At 36.4% G+C, this 20410-nt stretch overlaps 1 protein-coding gene across 1 annotated transcript in view; it reads left to right on the top strand.

Moving 5' to 3' along the window:
• Positions 1-20410, top strand: part of TCF7 (transcription factor 7) — a 117792-nt gene extending 97382 nt beyond the window's left edge. Inside the window, exons 9-12 of the mRNA XM_072398981.1 lie at positions 1698-1805; positions 1960-2008; positions 15710-15782; positions 19662-20410. Coding sequence (XP_072255082.1) covers positions 1698-1805; positions 1960-2008; positions 15710-15782; positions 19662-19944 — 513 coding nt within the window. The 3' untranslated portion in view covers positions 19945-20410. The remainder of the gene's footprint in view (positions 1-1697; positions 1806-1959; positions 2009-15709; positions 15783-19661) is intronic.

The following is a 20410-nucleotide window of genomic DNA, read 5'->3' as shown; positions in this document are numbered from 1 at the left end:
GAAGAGAAGCAGACAGTAGTTTGACAGGTATAGATTTGTGACAGGTAGGTATATATTTAGGGGCCCCACCCCAATGCTCCTTGCTATGTTAGTGGGTCCGGGGTCCCCAATTTGCATTTTCAATTTAGGACTCCTAGTTGCACTTTCCTCTGAAACAGCAACCCCAAACGTTTTATATTTGTGATCCCCATATCTTGAAATTCTGTAAACCTGGGGGGCTGAAATTGTAATAACTAGTATCTATGAGGGTCCCCTGTACACCCTGAAGATTACAGGTCATTGTGACATACAGCTTAGTTGATATGGAGGTTTGTACGCACAGAGCTATGAGGATGCAGAATGACATGCACACTTTATACACACTGGATACATTTCACAGGGAGAGCTCGTGCTATGAGATGGGGGCGGGGCTGCCTGTGTCTCCTTCACATGAAGACTGAACTGTGTGCTCATCGGCAGCAATCCTCTGAACCGATGGCTCAGAGTAGAGAGCAGCCTCACTGAGATCCGGGCATCCGAGGATGAGAGCTGCCGAGAGCTGGGCGGGGTATTCAAATCAGCCGGGCAGGGCAACCGGCTAAAAACCTCTGGGGAGAACTATGTATATAATATATAATATATGAAGATTTCTTTGTATTGGACTCAATACAGCTATTTTGTATTGAATCCAATACAAAATTATTTGAATTTCCTGTTGATCCTCTAGCCCGGACAGACAATACGTCACTGGGAAACCCCAGAGATCATCTCTGCATTGCACGGATGAAAATCGAAGAATACGGACGTTTCCCCAGGACCTGCGGGGACCAGCAGGACGCCAGGGGACATCAGAGGAACAACATAAGTGGGTTTTTTTTTATTAAAGCGACCTCTAATGTGACTCAGGATTACCGCTATTTGCAGGTGAAATCCACCCTGAGTCACACTCAGGATTACCGCTAGAGGGTAAAAGTCCCTATATTTGGCAGTTTGTCAAAATATACTGTTTGTTTAGAGATATTTATTGGGATGTGGCTTTTTGCTTATATTTTTAAAAATATGGAACGCTTCACAAATTTGTGTGTCAACTTTGCGCAGGGTCCATGCTTCTGCTTATATTTAACCAATTGCTGAGCTCCATTTGTTTTTATAGTATTTGTACATTCAATTACATGCTCTCCTTGGGCTGCCCTTTTCTCCAATTTGTTGAACTACAGGTGAATAATGTAGATTTAAAAAAGCTTCCGTTCCTGATTGAGAAATTGCGTAAGTTTATAGAAGAGAGGGTTACAAGGTATCAAAGTTCAAAGCAAACAAGAATATGCTGCATCCCAATAGACATAGAAAACGCCAAGAACAAAAATGGCACTTTTTAGACATCAAAAAATTGATATTAAAGCACATACTTTCTTAAAGCACATATTAAATACATCTAAAAAGGATCCAAAGCAACTTCTTAATTATTTAATCCTAGACAGAGCACACTGGGGCCAAAAAGATGATTGGTGGGTGTAACAAAGTTCTTGGGATAGTAGAAGTTTTCTTCTAAAAAAAAAATTTGTAGCCAAAATGTGTGTAGCAAAATCTTTTAAACAACTGGGTCTTGGTTGGGTAGTTAACCTTTAATTATAGCACAGTAAAGATACATTATGTCTAATTTTATATCTGAATTACACAATATGCTGTCTAATAGGCATACATCTTGTTTGTTTTACTAGTGGCATGCTTTATCTAGAGAAGAACAAGCTAAATACTATGAACTAGCACGGAAAGAGAGACAGCTTCACATGCAGCTCTACCCAGGCTGGTCTGCCCGAGACAATTATGTGAGTACACTTTATTGCTCTTGCAAATATTTTGATATGTTTCTGTGCGCGTGTGTGATTTTCTACATATATTAAAAATTAAAAGTTTATGGGTTAATATGGGTTAAGAGCACCTTTTAGAAATACAATATATACGTTTTTGTTTGATTTTTAGGGCAAAAAGAAGAGAAGAACAAGAGAAAAAAATCAGGATTCCAGTTCAGGTGAGGAATAAATATATCTATATCTATTTCATATTAATATTTATCTACATGAAAACGGGAGAAAATGAACTGAACAAAAGTAATTTTACCTCTTCAAACACAAATTATTTTTTTCATTTGAATAAAGTGTTTTTTGTTTTTTATAATGGGGAAGTCCCTCTTACAGTTATTCTTTTCTGTTTTATATCCCTGCTGGGGGAATATTCCTATTCCTTTTGTCTTGGAGGTCACTTAAAATAGTGATGTTATTAGATGAATAATGGGGAAATCTTTCAATAGAGACACCCGTTACAGTGACAGCTTAAACGTAGTTGTCTTCCGAATGTTGGAGAGATTTATACTCACTACCTATCTATGGGGGACACAGACCGAACAAAAAAGAAAAACTAAAAAACTTTCATTATCCTATACTCTATCCAGAACTAAATAAAAAAAAAATTGTTTTCAATATACAAAATATGGGGTGACTACTAAGGCCATTTAGCTAACTGATAAGCTAAACCTGCCTTTGTTGACTTTTCCTGTGAATCCATGAAAAAAGTTTCAGGACTTCAAGGAACCCCTGCTATAATTACTTTCCCCAAAGGTTACAATATATTAGCATCTTGGTCAGTAGAAAAAATGCATCTTACATTGCTGACCAGTGGTAAGAATGTCACCCATACATATGAGCATTTTTCATCTAGCTACCTCTGGAGGATCCCGAGGGTTCCATGAAACCCTGATTGAGAAACACTGAGCTAAACAGAAACATTTTGTCTGAGACTGCATGTAGAGCTTCTAGTAATACTACACACCCACAAAGAGTACTGTATAAAGGTGATTTCCTGTGACATTTCTACTATTTTCATGTTGTATCTCTAGGAAAAGTAAAGTGAAATTAGATCTCTCAAACACTAACTGATATAGAAAAAAACATCTTACAGTGAAAAATAAAATACTTAGGTTGTCTGTGGAAAGGGTCTATTTCCAGGCCCTGTGTAATTGTCAATGGCAATATATGCAGGGAAACACCAGGTAATGTTTCAGTGAATATCAGATCCACTGCTTTATTAATAAACCCCTAAAGAGGAAGTAGACAAATACAAATGTGTACCACTTTCAGGGAGAACAAATACATTTTGCTTACATTGTTTTTTAACCTTACATCCTAATCTAAAAAGGCAAATCCTACCAAGGTTTGGAGTGTCTGATAAATGCATAGAAGGAGATCCCCTCGGTTTAACTCATAAGTTGTTCCTGAAGGCAAATTTTTTTTTGCATTGAGAGGACAAGTATTTCGCAGTTCTGAAACAAAATTATTGAATTTTGAAAACATTGATTTTGTGAAGGCTTAGGTAGAATGTACATGATTAATTGTATGTATTAGGATGGCATGGTCTTTGCAAACTGATACTACTCGATACCTGTATCAGTATCAGTACCAATATATTTCACATTTCTTCGGGGCAGGGCCCTCTGCTTTTCCTGTTGCACGGTCTCTATCTGTCTTTCATTTTCAATGTCGTTAATGTACAGCGCTATATAAATCCTGTTTAATAATTTAATTTAAAAATTTATAAAATTCAAAATAAGTCCACAGCAGTACAATTAAAAGATAGTGTGATAGAATGAACATAATGTTATCAAACAATTCATATTTTATTTTATGTTTACTAACCACTATTTGAACTTTGCATGTTTTTCTGTTTGTTTTAGTTTTGTTAACTAATTAGTGTTGCTGCATTTTTGATGTTTAATGCTGTATAATAATTTTACTTGCACATAATTGGAGTATTGCATAAATGCAAATATGCAAGTACAGGGATAATATATTTTCAGTCTGAAACACTGTACAATTTACCAATGCAGAAACACTAAAACCCGAAGTTTAATCTGCTTTTATTGTTCATTTCCTGGTCCCTCCCTTATTAAAGGGCTAATGAAATTATTAAATAAAAAGTTTTCATTACATACCTTCTTTTAGACCTAATGATATTACTAGGTTACCTTGTGCTTCACTGTGTAATGTAGGCATATTAGAGTTGATAAGAGGGCCTGCAGGGTGCTTTGCATACTTTCCTGTACACAGAAAGCTGTGAGATAGTCCAAATGAGATGCTGAGCCTTCGTAATTAAATAAAATATAGAGAATTTAAAGGATGGTCAAAAGACAGGAAAAATGGGTTTCATGGAGCTAGATGATGCTGGATGTCCTCCTACTAGGAAATTGATGTGGGCTCTTTGTGAAGCACATGTTGCAAAGCTCACAGTGTACAGTGAAATTAGAGTAAGCAATTTCAGTATAGAAGAGGGGATTAAATACATGGGCATGGAAGGGAAAAGTTCAGTTTACCTGTCCTTTCTAACAGACGTTTTGAAGCCAGTCTATATTTTTTAGAGTCATTTTCCTAGTTGTCATGTTCAGTTTCAATGTTTTTTGAGTCACTGACCAGGAACAACCCTAAATGAAAAAACTGAACAGTTTTCTGACACGTATTTAAAGAAAATTTGTATGAATCTTTGAGTCAGAAAAAACTGAACTCAAACCCATCAGTTGCAGTCCTATAAACTTTCCTCAGGACAGATAAACTTCAAAGATGAACTCCAGGCAGATATACAAAGAACAGATTAATGAACCTCATTATTCATTAATTTAAAAAAAAAAGTTTGACTGTAACTAGTGTAAGCAGCTGAGTTGGACATGGTGTCAGCTTTTTGCAATCCCCTGTACAGCAACGGTGAAACTGAGAAATAATAGAGCAAGACTAGGAACTAATTATGTGTTCTGAATGCAGGTATACTGACAAAAACTCACTATTAGGAAAAGGGAGCAGAGGTGTGTAAAACCTCACCAATTAGCTTCTTCTGTTTCACTGTACCATCAGCAGTAAAAAGGTAGGTAGGGGACACCACTAACATCCACTTACATCCTGTCTACTTGCTATGAACACAGGCTGTCATGTACACCCTTTCATTAGCAGAGGTTATGGTCTCCTTCAGTGTAAAGTGTAAGGGCTCTTGGCATTATAAGCACATCTTAGATTTGTTATGTCCCTCTCATCTGGTTATCCCTTATTTTGGTAATTTAATGATGGAGGGATTCATTAAAAAGCAAAGAATGGTGGGGACAATCTCTACTAATTAACAATATTCAAGATTTGAAAAGAAACATTTTGCAAATATTTCTGGAACTACTGATTGACATCTGGTTTTTGTGGGTTACTCCTGTTTTCCTCCTTTTTTTATCACATCATCTGTTTGATTTGCCCAGGCTTTGACAGGTTCTGTTTTACCAAAAAAATACTAATGAGTTAAGAGTACTATCTAGAAATTAAATAATTTCAGTTACTTGCTTTACAGTATCTCTTTTATCACAAAGATGTTTTTAACAGTACTTGCATGTTTTATATATAAAAGAATTCAGTTGTAAGTTTCACCAACCTAACACTTTTTCTTCTTTTTTTTTAAACACTGTGTTGTCTGAATTTTTCTACGGACTTACCTAACCCTTTCAGGGACTACTAAGTACCCCAGCATGCATTCCCCAGGGCGTGGGGTCCGAAATCTGGGGCCAGTAAAACTGCTCAAAACACTAAGGAAAACCTTTCCTAAGAGAAATATTTTGATTTATTTATTCTAGTATTGCTAGTCACAATAATCTAGATCAAGTATGCAGACAACAATTTAGACTTCAGCAGTCGCACAAACATTGGATTGTGCAGTACTTTTTGTACTGAAAAACAAAAGTATTTGGCAAACAGTCCTGGTAAATGCAGCAATGGTTTAAAGAACTTGTTCACCAATGCTAGAAGTCTGGAAGAGTTTGAAGCATAAATGAATGAAGAGCATTATGACTTAGTTAGTATTGCTGAATCCCACCTTTGTTCTTCACTTGACTGGGCTGTCAACATTCCTGGGTATACTCTTTTGTAAAGAGAGAGTCAAACGAAAGGGTGGTGGTGTCTGTCTGTATGTGAGAAGAGATCTGAAAGTGAAAGAAGAAATTGTTGATGGAGCAAGCGATGGGGTTGAGGCATTATGGGTGGAGGAGAATGTGGAAATGAATAACACACAGCAGTTGGAGTCTGCTATAGGCCCCACAGTGCTAAGGAAGAAATAGAGAATTAACCACTAGCACAGATAGAAAAAGCAGCAAAAACTGGAAAGGTTTTAATCATGGGAGATTTCAACTACCCAGACTTTGACTGGAGTAATGGCACTACAGGAACAGCAAAAGGGAGGAAATTTATGAATTTATTACAAGATAGTTTTATGGTACAGTTTATAGAAGCCCCAACTAAAGATTATACTGTACTGGACTTACTTCTTTCTAACAATGCAGAGTTTATAACCAATGTGCATATAAAAGGGAATCTGGGTAGCAGTGACCATATTATGATTTCATTTATTGTAAGCTGTAAACAGGAAAGATAAAAACATTTAATTAAGAGAGCAAATTTTAAATTAATAAGGGCGGCTCTGTGACTTGGACTGGGAGACAATATTGTCCTTACAGATACAGATATGGGAATGTTACAAGTCTGTTCTACACAAGCACACTGAAAAATATATTCCAATGGGTAATAAGTTTAGGAGGTTAAAATTAAAACCTGTGGCTCACAGCTGATGGTAAAAAAGCCATAAGGAACAAGAAAAGGGCATTCCAAAAATATAAAAATGAAGGATCATCAAGGGCAGCACGGTGGCTCAGGGGTTAGCACTCCGGCCTTTGCAGCACTAGGTCCTAGGTTCGAATCCCAGCCAGGACACTATCTGCATGGAGTTTGCAGGTTCTCCCCGTGTCTGCGTGGGTTTTCTCCGGGTACTCCGGTTTCCTCCCACATCCCAAAAACATGCAGTCAGGTTAATTGGCTTCCCCCTAAATTGACTACAGTAACCATGTATGACTATAGTAGGGACATTAGATTGTGAGCTCCTTTGAGGGACAGTTAGTGACATGACTATGAACTTTGTACAGCACTGCGTAATAGGATGGTGCTATATAAATACTGTATAATAATAATAAAATCATTTGAAAACTATAAAGAATATAACAAATGATGTCAAAAGGAGATAAAATGGGCAAAACTTCAAAATGAAATATATTAACAGCAAAAAGATCAGATCTGGGCATGGAGGCCCTTTAAAGGATGCCTCTGGTTTGGAAACTAGGGCAGATTTACTAAACCATTTTTTAGCTCTGTGTACACAAAAGAAAATGGCAGAGCTCAAGTCCAACTTCATAATAGCAAAGTCACTTCCTTAAACGGTTCACATTGACTCAAAATTCAATTGATTGAGAAAGAGTTGGACAAAGTTAAGGTTGACAAAGCATCAGAACCTGATGGATTACATCCACGTGTTCTCAAAGAGCTGAACTCAGTTATTTCAAAGCCATTATTTCTAATTTTTAGAGACCTGTTAATCACTGGTATGGTACCAATGGATTGGCATGAGGCCAGTTTGGTTCCTATCTTTAAAAAGGGAGCAAAGTCATTACCAGGTAACTACAGACCAGTTAACGTCCATAGTTGGAAAGGTCCTAGAGAGTTTGATAAAGAACCACATTGAGGAGTTTCTGCTTGAAAATTTTATTATAAGTGATAGTCAGCATGGCTTCTAGAAAGACCGAAGTTGTCAAACAAATTTACTCTTTTTATGAAAAAGTAAGTAAACAGACAGTGGAGTAGCAGTTGATATAGTGTACTTGGACTTTTCTAAAGCATTTGACACAGTACCCCACAGACGGTGAATATGCAAGTTAGCGTCAATGGGTTTAGAAAAGTATATCTGTAAATAGATACAGGATTTGCTTAAGGACCACATCCAGAGAGTAGTGATAATGATTCATACTCTGGATTGTTTAAGATTATTAGTGGTGTACCCCAGGATTCAGTGTTGGGACCTTTCCATCTTTATAAATGATATAGAGTTTGAGATTAAAAATACCATTTCTGTCTTTGCAGATGACACCAAACTAAATAATGTAATTAGGTCCATACAGGATGTCTATAATCTACAAGCAGACCTTGAATTACTGTTTTATTAGGCAGCCAAGTGACAAATGACGTTTAATATAGATCAGTTTAAAGTTATGCACTTGGAGGGTAACACCAACCATGCTTCATACTGTCTAGGGGGAATACAGTTGGGGGGGTCAGAAATGGAAAAGGATCTGTGGGTTCTGGTAGTGCCAAGCTGCAATATCAAAACTTAGCAAAATACTTTCTTGTATCAAAAGAGGAATAGACTGCAGAGATTGAGACAAAACCCTGCCCCTGTACAAAACATATATAAATATATAAATGGTCTATATACAGAACTCTCTTCCCAATTATTCACTCTGAGATCATTACAAAGAACAGAGGGGACTCTTTGCATCTTGAGGGAAAGAAGTTTAAACTCCAGATAAGGAAGGGATTCTTAACTGTAAGGTCTGTGAAATTGTGGAAAAGGCTCCCTCAGGAAGTAGTTTCAGCAACTACTATAGATTGCTTTAAGAAAAAGCTGGATGTTTTTCTAGAAGCACAGAATATAACTGGGTAATAAGGCTTTAAAGTAAAAATAACAGTGACCGTTGATCCAGGCAACATCCATGATTGCCTTATGGAATCAGTAATTAATTTTTTTTGCCCTGTAGAAGCAAATTGTACCAGGTACTTGGTATCTGGTACCCCCGACTCCTCTGTATTTACAGGGTTTTCTCATTTTAACTTCACACTTTTGCAACCAAACTTCACAAAAAAATTTAGACCCCCTAATTATTCATAAATCAACAAATGTATTATAAATGAAATATAACACAATATTTTTACCATAAACGTTTCTTCTCAAGAAACATTAATAACATATATATAAATAAATTGATGATTTGTTAATTATGTTTTTTACATTATATCATTTTAAAATTAAATATCTTTATTTCAGGGATTTATAATAAGTTTTAAGATAACAATAATATTCACATTTTTATTAGTTATTAGCTTAAAATTTAGTATTGCACTTTCCCTTATGGCCAGAGAACAAAGTAATGCAGAACGTCAAAGAGTGGTAAACAGTTATTTGAATGAAAGTGATGCCTCCCAGATGGTTTTGGGTTGTAATCGTACAACCATAATCAAAATTTGTAAGAGCTATAAATCTTCCGGTATAGTGGAAAAATTACCAAAAGGAGGTCTGAGAAATTCATAGTTGGATGAAGCCCATAAGAAGTTACGCAAATAAAGTCTGAATATTGCAGAATAAGCCTCAGGAAATGAAGGATCAATTATTTGCCAAATTTGGAATTAATGTATCTATTTCAACAATAGATAGATGCATTGATAAATTCCAATGGTCATTAAAAAGAACTTCTTTAATTCCTGCTATGTGCAATGATTCCCACTCTCCAAGAAAGGCTTAACTAAACAAAATCCTTGATCTCATTGCTAAGGAGGATGGAAATAACATCTACTTTCTTGATGAAGTAGGTTTTAACATCTCATTGAGAACCAAAAGGGGAAGATCTCCTATTGGGCAAAGGACGATCCATGTTGTGGCTGGAGTGCGTTCCAGAAATAATTCAATTTGTTGTGTGAGGAATAAAAATGGGACCCTCCACTTTAAGTCACAAGCATAGGCATTTAATCAAGAAGCATTCCTCAATTTTATTGATGAGGTTTTGAATGTTTTTAGTTAAAAGAGTATTCAGCATGCCATCCTAATTATGAATAATGTCCCCTTTCAAAAAACCAGCCAGGTAAAGAGCTTGGTTGAAAGTAAGGGACACCAACTCTTATTTTTACCACCATACTTTCCTTTTCTTAATCCTGTTGAGAACATGTTTTCCAAATGGAAAGAAGTAGTAAGAAGAAATAGGCTAATTAATTTGGATGCTTTATTAGAAAGCATCAATAGTGTATTTTTAACAATAAGCGAGCAGGATTGCCTAAATTATTATACAAAAATGTTTAGCTTTTTGCCTAAATACCTAAGAGGGAGAAAGCAATAATGATTAATAAATCATTTAAATAAATATTACATCTTTTTATTTCATGTTTCCAGAGAAAATCTTTTATGGTAAAAAATATTGTTATATTTAATTTTATAATACATTTATTTCATTATTTTCATAATTTTTATTATATTATAAAAGTATTTTATTTATTTTTGTGAAGTTTGGTTGCAAAAGTGTGAAGTTTGAATGCAAAATTGTGAAGATAAAATGAGAAACCCTGTAATATATTTTTCCACATTGATTAAAGGAAGGCAACATACATGCCATAAATTAATAAGGTTTTTTTTTTTTGTTTTTATCAAGTGGCTATAAGGTAGTAGCAAAGCATGCATAAAACTCAGGAACTTTACCAGTTTAAAAATATAAACCATTCTTTGGTAGTTTTAAAACAAAATCAAAGCTTAACTACATGAACAAAAACAAAAGCTGGAAAACCAAAAACAGTTTATATATTAACCACCCTAGCGGTCTAATTTTTTTAATTTTTTTGATGCAAAAAGTAATCCTATTTTTTTTTTGCATAGAAATTTTTGTTTCTATTGTGGGCCTGTAATTCTTAGGATTAACTCCCGGGTATATTAGTTACATTTATTTATTATATTATAATCATAATTTATAATATAATACATAATTATAAATCATAATTATAAAAAAAGTAATGAAATAATAGACCATAACAATGTACGTTAAAAAAAAAAAAAATTTTATCAAAAATTTCTCACTGAAATTTTCCAAACAAGGATGCAATATTATTGATAAAGAATAATATAATTTAAATAAAGATTTTAGAAAAAAAAATTACATTTTTAGTAGACATCCTCGGTGTTATAGATTTTGAAGCAGGATGCTGCACAAAGTCCAACATCACAGTCAGGACAGTAGAACCTGGTTTCTTTGCGTTTCTTCCGTCCTTCCTCTGTCATCAGTCTTTGAGCAGCAAACCACGCACATCTCTGTAGGTGCTGTCTTTTTCTGGGTTGGTGGGATGTATTCAATGAAGTGACGATCGGTCAGGCGTTATGGGTTGACAACGGTGGAAGCATGACGTCCAGGTCTATTCATAGCCACTCATGGTGTTTGGTGGTTCTTGACAATGGATTCATAAACTTGCAAAATGAAGTCTGAATAATTCACAGGCCTCTGACAATTGTTTTTGCACAAAATGTAGGCACAAAATGCCTGAAAATCTTTTTGTAGTACTTACTTTGCTGTTTCCTCATCGCTGGGTAGAATGTCATGGCTTGGTCAGCTCTGTCGACACCTCCCATGGTGTTGTTGTAGTCAATCGTTTGTGTGTACCAGAAGGGTGGAGACATCATGGACAGTACTCATCAGGCACACAGCAAAAATTAGCAAACATAGAGCAGCATACATGTTTGCATAAAAAAAATAGCAACAAAAATTTCAAAAATTTACTTGTTTGTCTCTGCAACAATTTTTTCGATAACTTCATCGGTCAAAAACAACTTCAGGTATGCCAGGGGGTCGTCGCATTCACCCTCAATTTTCATCCCAGGTGCGCCTGTAAATGAAAATTTTGCCGGTGCTGCCTGGTCCGCATCAGGGTCAGTGGAGCAGCATGTGCGCACAGCACTGATCTCAGGTCCAGAATCGTCGCTCAGTTCACTGTCGCTGTCTGATGACAAATTTCCTGGTGAATTACTATAGCTCTATTCCACAAGGAACTCCAAATCACTATCTCTGCTTTCAAATTCCTCCAAAACAGAGATGCCTTTTGGATGCCATGTGGTCTCCAGCAATCAGTCAGGAACAATCAAGGTCAAAGACAAAGTGATGAAATGATACATTCAGGAAGTGATTTATAAGTCATCAAAGGGTCAGATCAAGGTCAAAGCTAATAGTGGGCAAAATGTAAATCAGAGCACTGGGCAATGATGCTTGGTGCACTAAAATATGTACTTGTACTTTTATTGTGTTTTTTTTTTTTGTGTATTCTGCTTTTAAATTTCCCGCCTTCAAAATCCATCACTCCATGGCATCACCCGGAAGAAGTCACATCTTGGTGATGCAATGGGGTTGTCCCGCCCTGCTCACTCCCCTACATCCACCAACGATGCTGCCCGCATCACCCGGAGGCTGCGAGCGTCACATTCTCCAGGTAAATAGTAAATTTCAGGGGGGGATGTCAGCGAGAAATAGCCACTGGCATCACCCCCAAAATACTATTGCTGATCGCAATACTGCTTTTTGCAAGTATTTTCCACCCTGAGTCACACTCGGGATTACCGCTAGGGGAGTTAGACTTGGAATATAGTTGTAGAGTAGAATAGTTGTTAAATTCAATCCAAACTACCGGTAACTCAATGTAGTGTTGTTCTAAGAAATAGAATTGCTTCTGCCAGATCCTCTTTCATAGAAGCTCTTAAATCTGACTTGATTATTTTTAGAGCTGAAAATAGTCTTTCACTGACTTGGATGAGTGGCATTGCTGTTACAGTTCTAGCCACATCACTAATAATCTAGGGATAAACAAGGATGGCTTCTTCTACAGTCAGTTTCAATAAGCGATCATACTTTTCTACTTCTTTTAATTCCTTAAATAACTCCTGCTGGAATCTCTTTATTTGGACATTTTCTGGTCGTTTATCTTTCACGCAATGTCGCTTTACTGTTGAAAGTTCCATTTTGTCCAAGTAGGAATCAAAGTCTAATTCTTCATTTGAAGAGAATGATCCTGAGTTACCAGTGCTTATAGCTTCATCCAGTGGTGGTGTTTCAGGTAGTAGTCCCTTCATGCGAACTGCTACATCTTAGAGGGCCTTTTTTGCAGTATCAGTTTGGTCATCGCTCAACAAAATTCAGCTCATTGGATCAACATAAATAGCAGCTAACAAGATTTGATTCATTGAAGATACAATGCCATCAGCTATTAACCCTCCACTTTTGTTCAGGCAAAATAACAAGGTGTTACATTTTCAGATTGCAAACTCTTGGTGACAGTAAAGGGGTTAGAAAGTGGATTTTCCAGTGCTTTTACTTGTGTCCACTGGCTTTCAGTTAATAAAACATTTCATTGTCCAGTTCTTCAAGAAATTATTTTAGTTCAAGCAAACTCTTTACCATCAAATAAGTGCTTCCCCAGCGTGTTGTTTGATCCAAAATGGCTCCTTTTCCTGCGCGTCTTTTCAAAATAGCATCTGTTTTAGGGGCCCTGGCTGCAACAGTTACTTGCCACAATTTGCCAATTAGAGTAGCTGCATGACGATCTTTCAATCCATCTCTTATTGCAAGTTGCAGAGTAAGAACAGCACAACACATATGTTGAATAGTAGTATGCTTAGATGCTTCTTTAACAATGTTATCCAAAATGTCAATAATCTCTTCACTTTCACTTTCTCCAATACTTGCAGAACTGTCTTACTTTAATATCTGTCTGTCACTTTCTTCATTTACTTTATTCATTTTCTCAATTGTAATCCTGTTTATTAATAATAATAATAATTGTGCTCAACATATTAGAAACATTATCTATCACAATACATAGAATCTGTTCCTTTCTAATTTCAAAATCTTCTAGAACATCCTCCACTAACATCTGAAGATAGTCACTGGTGTGATGTGCCTGGGTGTCCTTTACTCCCAAGGTTCGTGTTATTGTTTTATTATTTTCATCAACAAATCTAACATTAATAGCAAAATAATTGACTATGTGACGTGTGCATTAATCCATTTTTTGAAGACAAAATGTCCCTTCAGACCTTTTCATAGTTCTTCCTTTTTACATTTGGCCTCTTCAAATATAAGTTTCCCTATACTTTTTCTTTCCAGAGAAACACCACTACCATTTCAATAATGTGGTTTTTGAATTTTTCTGGGTGTCATTGTTTTGGTAACTTTGTCAGATATAAAGAATCTTCTTAGTTGTGTTTGGTCTGCAGTAGATTTCTGAACATTTTTTATCTCAGAAGTAGTTGGAATATTTTCATTATTATCTTTCTCATTCACAACTTCTCACACTTTAGGATGAAAACGCTGTCTTTTCAAATTTGATTACCTTGTAGGTGCATTTTTGTTAGACCCACTGAAACTGCTAATTTTTGCATCTCAAGAATACATTGGCACACATAATGTTTCCCATCACTTGATAATGTGAAATGGTCATAAACAGGAGACTTTATCATGTTTGTTGACAGACTTTTTGCCATTGCAAATGGGGTGCCGCTTTCACTAAAATATAAATATAAAATATGGTATACTAACTAGCATATTCTTTGATTTAAATACAAACATACACATAGTCCTGCACTATTGCAAACATGCATACAGCACGGCACTATACACACAAATAAGCTATAGCCCTGCACTAAAGTTGTATAGGACATAATTTTTTCTTTACAGAAAAACATGCACAAACATATATTTTATACACCCGACATAGGGCCCTACATTTTTCTCAGAAACATACACACAATATGCAGTATACACAAACATTCATACATTCCTGCACCATTCACACAAACATACACATAGCCCTGCAGTTTTATCCAGAAACATGCACACAGCCTTCCATCATAGTAGACACAAGCAGCCATGCAGTTTTAAGCAGTTCTTTTAGCAGACAGAGGAAGTTGAGCAGATACTGCTGCCTTTATCTTTGTTTGCTGATCTTCTGCTAAATACAGGGCAGTGGGAGGCTCCCACTTAACTAACTCCATAGTATGAGGTAGTGTGCAAAATTATGTTAAAGTTGACCCCTGGATGGAAGCATATATGGAGAGCGCAGACAGGACACCTGAACACACATCAGGCTATAGCACTCACCTACACCTATAGCATTACACTTGTTTACACTCAAATTAACTTGTTAAACACATTATATCTGAAATAGAATGAAAACACTCATCACAATCAGCACTCATCTTGTATAGATGGCACACCACTGTCCTAATCCTTTTAGTTGCTGGTATCCTTACTTTCTTCAAACATTTATGTCAAGACCTCCTAGGTTCTAGGGAATGACCCTTGTTGCTCTCCCAGAGCTTAAAGTATACCAGCATGAGGCAAAAGGCTGTAGTTTCAACCACAACCCTGTGTATAAAAAGGAAAGAAAGAGAGGACTAGTAACTACAGACAATTAGTTATTGCCAGTCAGTAATTTTTGGCAATAATTGCTTAGATGGCTCACTAGACTTTCTAAATAGCAAAAAAATGACATTTCACATATGATACCTGTTGATGCATTTGGAACCTTTTGCAACTAGGCCTCTGTAATGCTATGGCTTTGGTAGCCTTTTCTGGTGATGTTTAGTAGTCCTTGCTACTGGATCACTAAACACCATATCGCCAACAACTGCTATTGTCTTCTTTTTGTGGAGAACATTGCAGGGTGCTTCCAAGCTTGTCCTCCCTCCTCCCTTTCCAATGGGGAAACATTGTACAGCAATCATCACAACTGTTGCTGGAGACTATAACTATCAATCATGCTCAATTCTTGTTGCTGAAAATATGTACAGGGTTTATTATAAATCAATTTATCTGAATTTAGACTAGAAATATAAATTGGCTGTATAGTTGTATGTGTGTATCAATATATGTTTTCTTGCCCTTGTATTCTATTTCCAAACTCAGAAAAGGTATCTATTAATGGTAAGTGTTTTGTTTTAAGTTTATGTTTTAAGTTTTAAGTGGCTAAATATATGTTGCATCTCTTCTTTCCTTTTTTTGCCTGCCTCTGCCTTCCCCTGCGCATGTTTCTATACTCAGACCCTGGCTCCCCTAAGAAATGCAGAGCTCGCTTTGGCCTCAACCAACAAACGGACTGGTGCGGCCCATGCAGGTGTGTATGATGAACTATCTTGTCTGCTTTTTTTCCTACCTTCTTTCAGTCTTCTGCATGCTCTTGTCTAACAATGCTGCCTGCTACATTACACTGCATGCAATAAATGCTGTGTTTGTTTTTCTAAATATTTTAATAAATTATTTTAATTAATCCATTTAGCTGTTTGTATGATTGGATATAATAATGTAGGATGGTAATGGTATACTTAATGTAGAATATATTGTATCTAAACCCAAGAAAACATATACATTGCAGCTTACTACCCTGTTTCCCCGATGATAAGACACTGACTTATTTTTTTTGGAAGGCCAAAATATGCTCTAGGGCTTATTTTCAGGGGGATGCCTTATTTACCCATGAAGAAGACTACAGTACACAGTTATTGTTCATGTCCGTGAACAAACTCCTGCAGTCTCCGTTAGGGAGGGATGAGGGAAGCTGTCTGTGTTTGCTTGGGCGGAGTCACGTGCGCGCACTGCAGTCCTGTCACTTCCTCTTCATGACGAGGCGCGGCACGCAGCCATGGAGGCAGACGGAGGAACCGATTCGGGTAAGCGCAGGTATCGGTGGGTGGCTTATTTGCGGGGGGGGGCCTTATTTTACATTTTTCTCTAAAAAGGGGGGGCTGTCTTATTTGATGGCCCTGCCTTATCATCGGGGAAACACGGTAGTACTTGGAGGTAAAAGCTGCACTTCCTTTTTTTTATTTAATACCTGGTTGCCATTCCAGTCACATTTTATCTGTCCTAGGGGGGGAAAACTCACATTTTTTCACTGTATCTATGAAGTAACAGCATTGGTACCCATGACAGGTAGTGTTTAGTGGCTACAGAACACTTCCTCTGATTGAGGCCATTATCCTTGAATTTCCTGCACTTATCAATAGGCTCTTGGCTTTTATTTTATTTTTATTTTATTTTTTTATTTTATTTTGGCTTTTACACATTCTTAGCTTATAAGAACTCCTATAGGGCAGACCTGTATAAAGGTGAGAAAGAAGTGGCCAGAGTGGCTGCTAAGGTGGTTGACATTGCTAAAACTACCCCTGGCCTTGCCTTAAGGATTTAGCAACTGGAACAGGATAGACACCTTCATTAATAGTGACTGGGCCGAAGAAAACTCAACTATGGCAGCCCATGAGCACAGGATAACGTGGAATGGTTTTCTCTTTTACCCAAGTACTGGGGACCATCCTGGCCTGTTGCTAAGTTCCCACAGGCCTACATTGGATAGACACTACATAGTGCTCTTTCAGTATAATATGCTATCAGTTTTAGTCAACTCTTGAGATCTTTCTCCAGAGATTACCCTAACTCATTATTGTTGACACAGTCCTACACTTTCACATGTTCTTCTGGCTGCACTGTGACTGGTCTGGTAGATTGGCACTAAATTGGTTTACTCCATAATGATTATTATGATATACACTGATGTTGAGCTCTCTCATTGTGCTGTGTTTTAGGACTTGCCTGGAATGCTTAATCACTGTCTGAAAATGTATCTAGGATTTAACCTCTACCCTCCCAGCACAGCACCTAATCTCCATCTACTGATGTGATTTGAAAGGTTCTGCGCTTTCTTTACCTGTTTCTACTTTCCTTCCATAGTACTGTCATTTTTTTATGCCTTTTTTTTTTGTTGGCCCTCTTTTCATCATTTTCTTCCCTATCCTTTTCATCCCCTTATCTCCACTTGTCTGCACCTCCTAATTCCTCCCACTGCCCCCTTTCCCAAATTTAAAAATGCTAAAAAAGGGAATCTGTTTTAAAGCAGGGTGGGTGAGTGGTTTGCTGTCTGCTTCGAAATGTATGGCTGATGATACTGTTTGGTTAGGGAACTAAAAGTGCATGCAGTGGAAGGGTGAGAAGAGGCAATGTTTAAAAAATTAAAATGCGGAGTACTGTGGGAAAACGCAGGAAAACATGCGTTTTTCTGCATTTTCCCACATCTATAAGTGCTTGAAATGTAAACACGGTAAAAAGGCAGGAAAACGCATCATAGACGTTTTCCAGCGTTTTAAAGGCAAGCTTTAAAACGTAAATAAAAGTGCATAGAAACGTGGTAGGAACATTTCCATGCGTTTTTAAAACCGTCCGTGTAGACCCAGCCTAAATCACTTGCAGTGTCCTGTTTCTGGACACAACTAAAACTGTTCTGAGCCAGAAGGCAGAAGAGAATGTCTCCTTTAACTGGAAGTTTAGTGGTTCCAAATAGACTTGCAATCATATGCCTTGCTCTCATTATGATCAAACCAATGTGTATGTAATAGCTGTATTTACAAGCTATTGGATTTTCCTTTTTTTAAACTCACATTATTTGGTTGGATTTAAAAAGCCTTTCTAATTTTGGATGTATCTACGGCTTCCAATACATTGCATTGGATACAAAACATTCTAGGAGCATTGTTTTAAAGTCCAGTAGTCATGTATACATACACATATTTTATATATATTTTAAACTTCTTTATATATAAACCAAATATATAAACCAAAACTTTAGCAAATAATTATGTCCTCTTCTTGTCATATAACAAAGGGTGATTGAGTTTGGGCTTATTATATTGGATGCATTCTTTGGATACATCATTTGTATAATTTCTAAGGGATTTTTCACATGGATGGTTGTGAAGGGTTTAGTTTCAACTTTACAACTGTATGAAAATGCAGCACATTTTAGCCACATTGCTTTTTGTCCTAGAAGTTGGGTGGTAATTGACAGGCATTTCTACAAGCACTAGGTTGTATGGGCAAGAACCTGCCAGAAGCTGGCATCCCAAAAGTTAGGATCTACTATAGATGCCTATCATCCCTTAGCATTGAAACATTTTCAATTATTTTATTAGTAAGTGTTATGGTCTCAAAGAAAAAAATTTTTACACAATTTATCTGCTTAGAAACCCTTCACAGTTTATAATAATCTTCAAAATTGATCATTTTAATATACTAGGTCAACTGTACCTAGTAAGTGTCTGCCCAATTGATGCAGACAGAGTACTGTGTGGTAAAAACTTGAGCACTGCTAGTCTTTTGTGTCATCTTCCCTCCTATGGAAGTCTGGGGTGCACCCCCTCTGTACTGTAAAAGATTTTCATGGACAACCCCAATCAGAACAAAAATGGAAATACCAAGTGCACATAATTTATACTTGACGTGTATCATTTTATAAAGGCACTGCAATTCTCATGGTGTGTATTAGTATAAATGTGTTCCTGAAAGATATATTATCTACTTTCAATAGCATTTAAAATTAAAAAATATTCATTTTACTTTGTCTACTGATTTTACATTTTAGCCAGGCAAACCCGTGTGACGTTTAGGATTGGTATGGGGAAAATTAGGTTATTCAGAAAAATAAATGGGATGTTTTCCACTATTCACTCTTTTTCAAAAGTACATATGAATGAAGATGTTTTTATGACAAAAAGGCTGTGCATACTTCAGAGATAAACAAAATTTCAAGAATTGTTCATTTTGTACTCTCAGACAAGATATATTTAGGTCTTGCCAGGTGACCAACGCTTTTAATGTTGAAGAGCAAAAATCCTTTCTTAGGCTCATTAAACTAATGAGTTACCTAGATATTATGTGACAAAGTGCATCTGAAAGGCTGTTTTATAAATAAATAAATAAAAATGTTTCAGTTCATATTGGAAAAAATAGAACTGTATTGTCTTTAACTTTGAACATATCAGTCTAGTTGTTTTGGCCCACATTGTTCCTGTTTTCCTTGAATTTGTTTTCATAAATTGGTCTTGTGTGGTAAAGCAATCATTAAACAAAACTTACGTTATTTTTTTTGTAGATGACTGTGTCATTACTATATACCTTATATACTGACCTTTTTTTTTACTCAGAACTCTGCCTCTACTTTTCTTAGGAGGAAAAAGAAGTGCATTCGGTACTTACAAGGACAAGGACGCTGCAGCAGCCCAATTTCTTCCGATGGAAGTGCTATAGACTCTCCTCCCTCTCCAGTGAATTTGCTCCAAAGTATAGAAAATTCAGCTTGTTCTTCTTGCACGCTTACAAACACTGATGATTCTGCACAAAGTGAGAAAAACTTCCCATCTTCTGCTTCTGAGGAAGCCAAAATCCCTGGACATAAGTCTCTGGTTTCATTACTTGATTTAGAAGAGTCCATAGCGGTCAAGGCAACGTAGCATTTTATAACCCTCACCCTTTTTATTGCTGCATTGAACAGTTTTTTAAAAAAATGTTTTAAGACTATGGGCAGACCTTCACTTTGTCTACTATTAAGACAAATCAGGATCCAGAGGATTCGGGGGCATTGCCTTTATCTGTGCCATGCTTTTTCTTTTGTTTTTCTTTCTTTTTCTTTGCCAATGAACTACTGTACTTTAAACCTAAACTATTATTCTATAACTGTATTTTGACAAGAGGACAATCTATAATTTCTTTTACTTGCAAAGTATTTTGTGGCATTGTTTACATACTTTTAGTCAAGCAGAATTTATAAAAATTAGCACTTCATACATGTATTTGACTTTAACATCTAGTGTTTATAGCCATGTTCCAGTAAAGGGTATTAGACATTTCTGTTTAAATTTGTTGTAGACTGCAGTAAGCAACCAAACTTGCAAATCTGTCATAAAATTGTTGACTTCT

The sequence above is a fragment of the Pyxicephalus adspersus genome, chromosome 2 (genome assembly GCF_032062135.1).
Source record: "Pyxicephalus adspersus chromosome 2, UCB_Pads_2.0, whole genome shotgun sequence".
Classification (NCBI taxonomy): Eukaryota; Metazoa; Chordata; class Amphibia; order Anura; family Pyxicephalidae; genus Pyxicephalus; species Pyxicephalus adspersus.
This window is presented reverse-complemented; position numbering and strand designations above follow the sequence as displayed.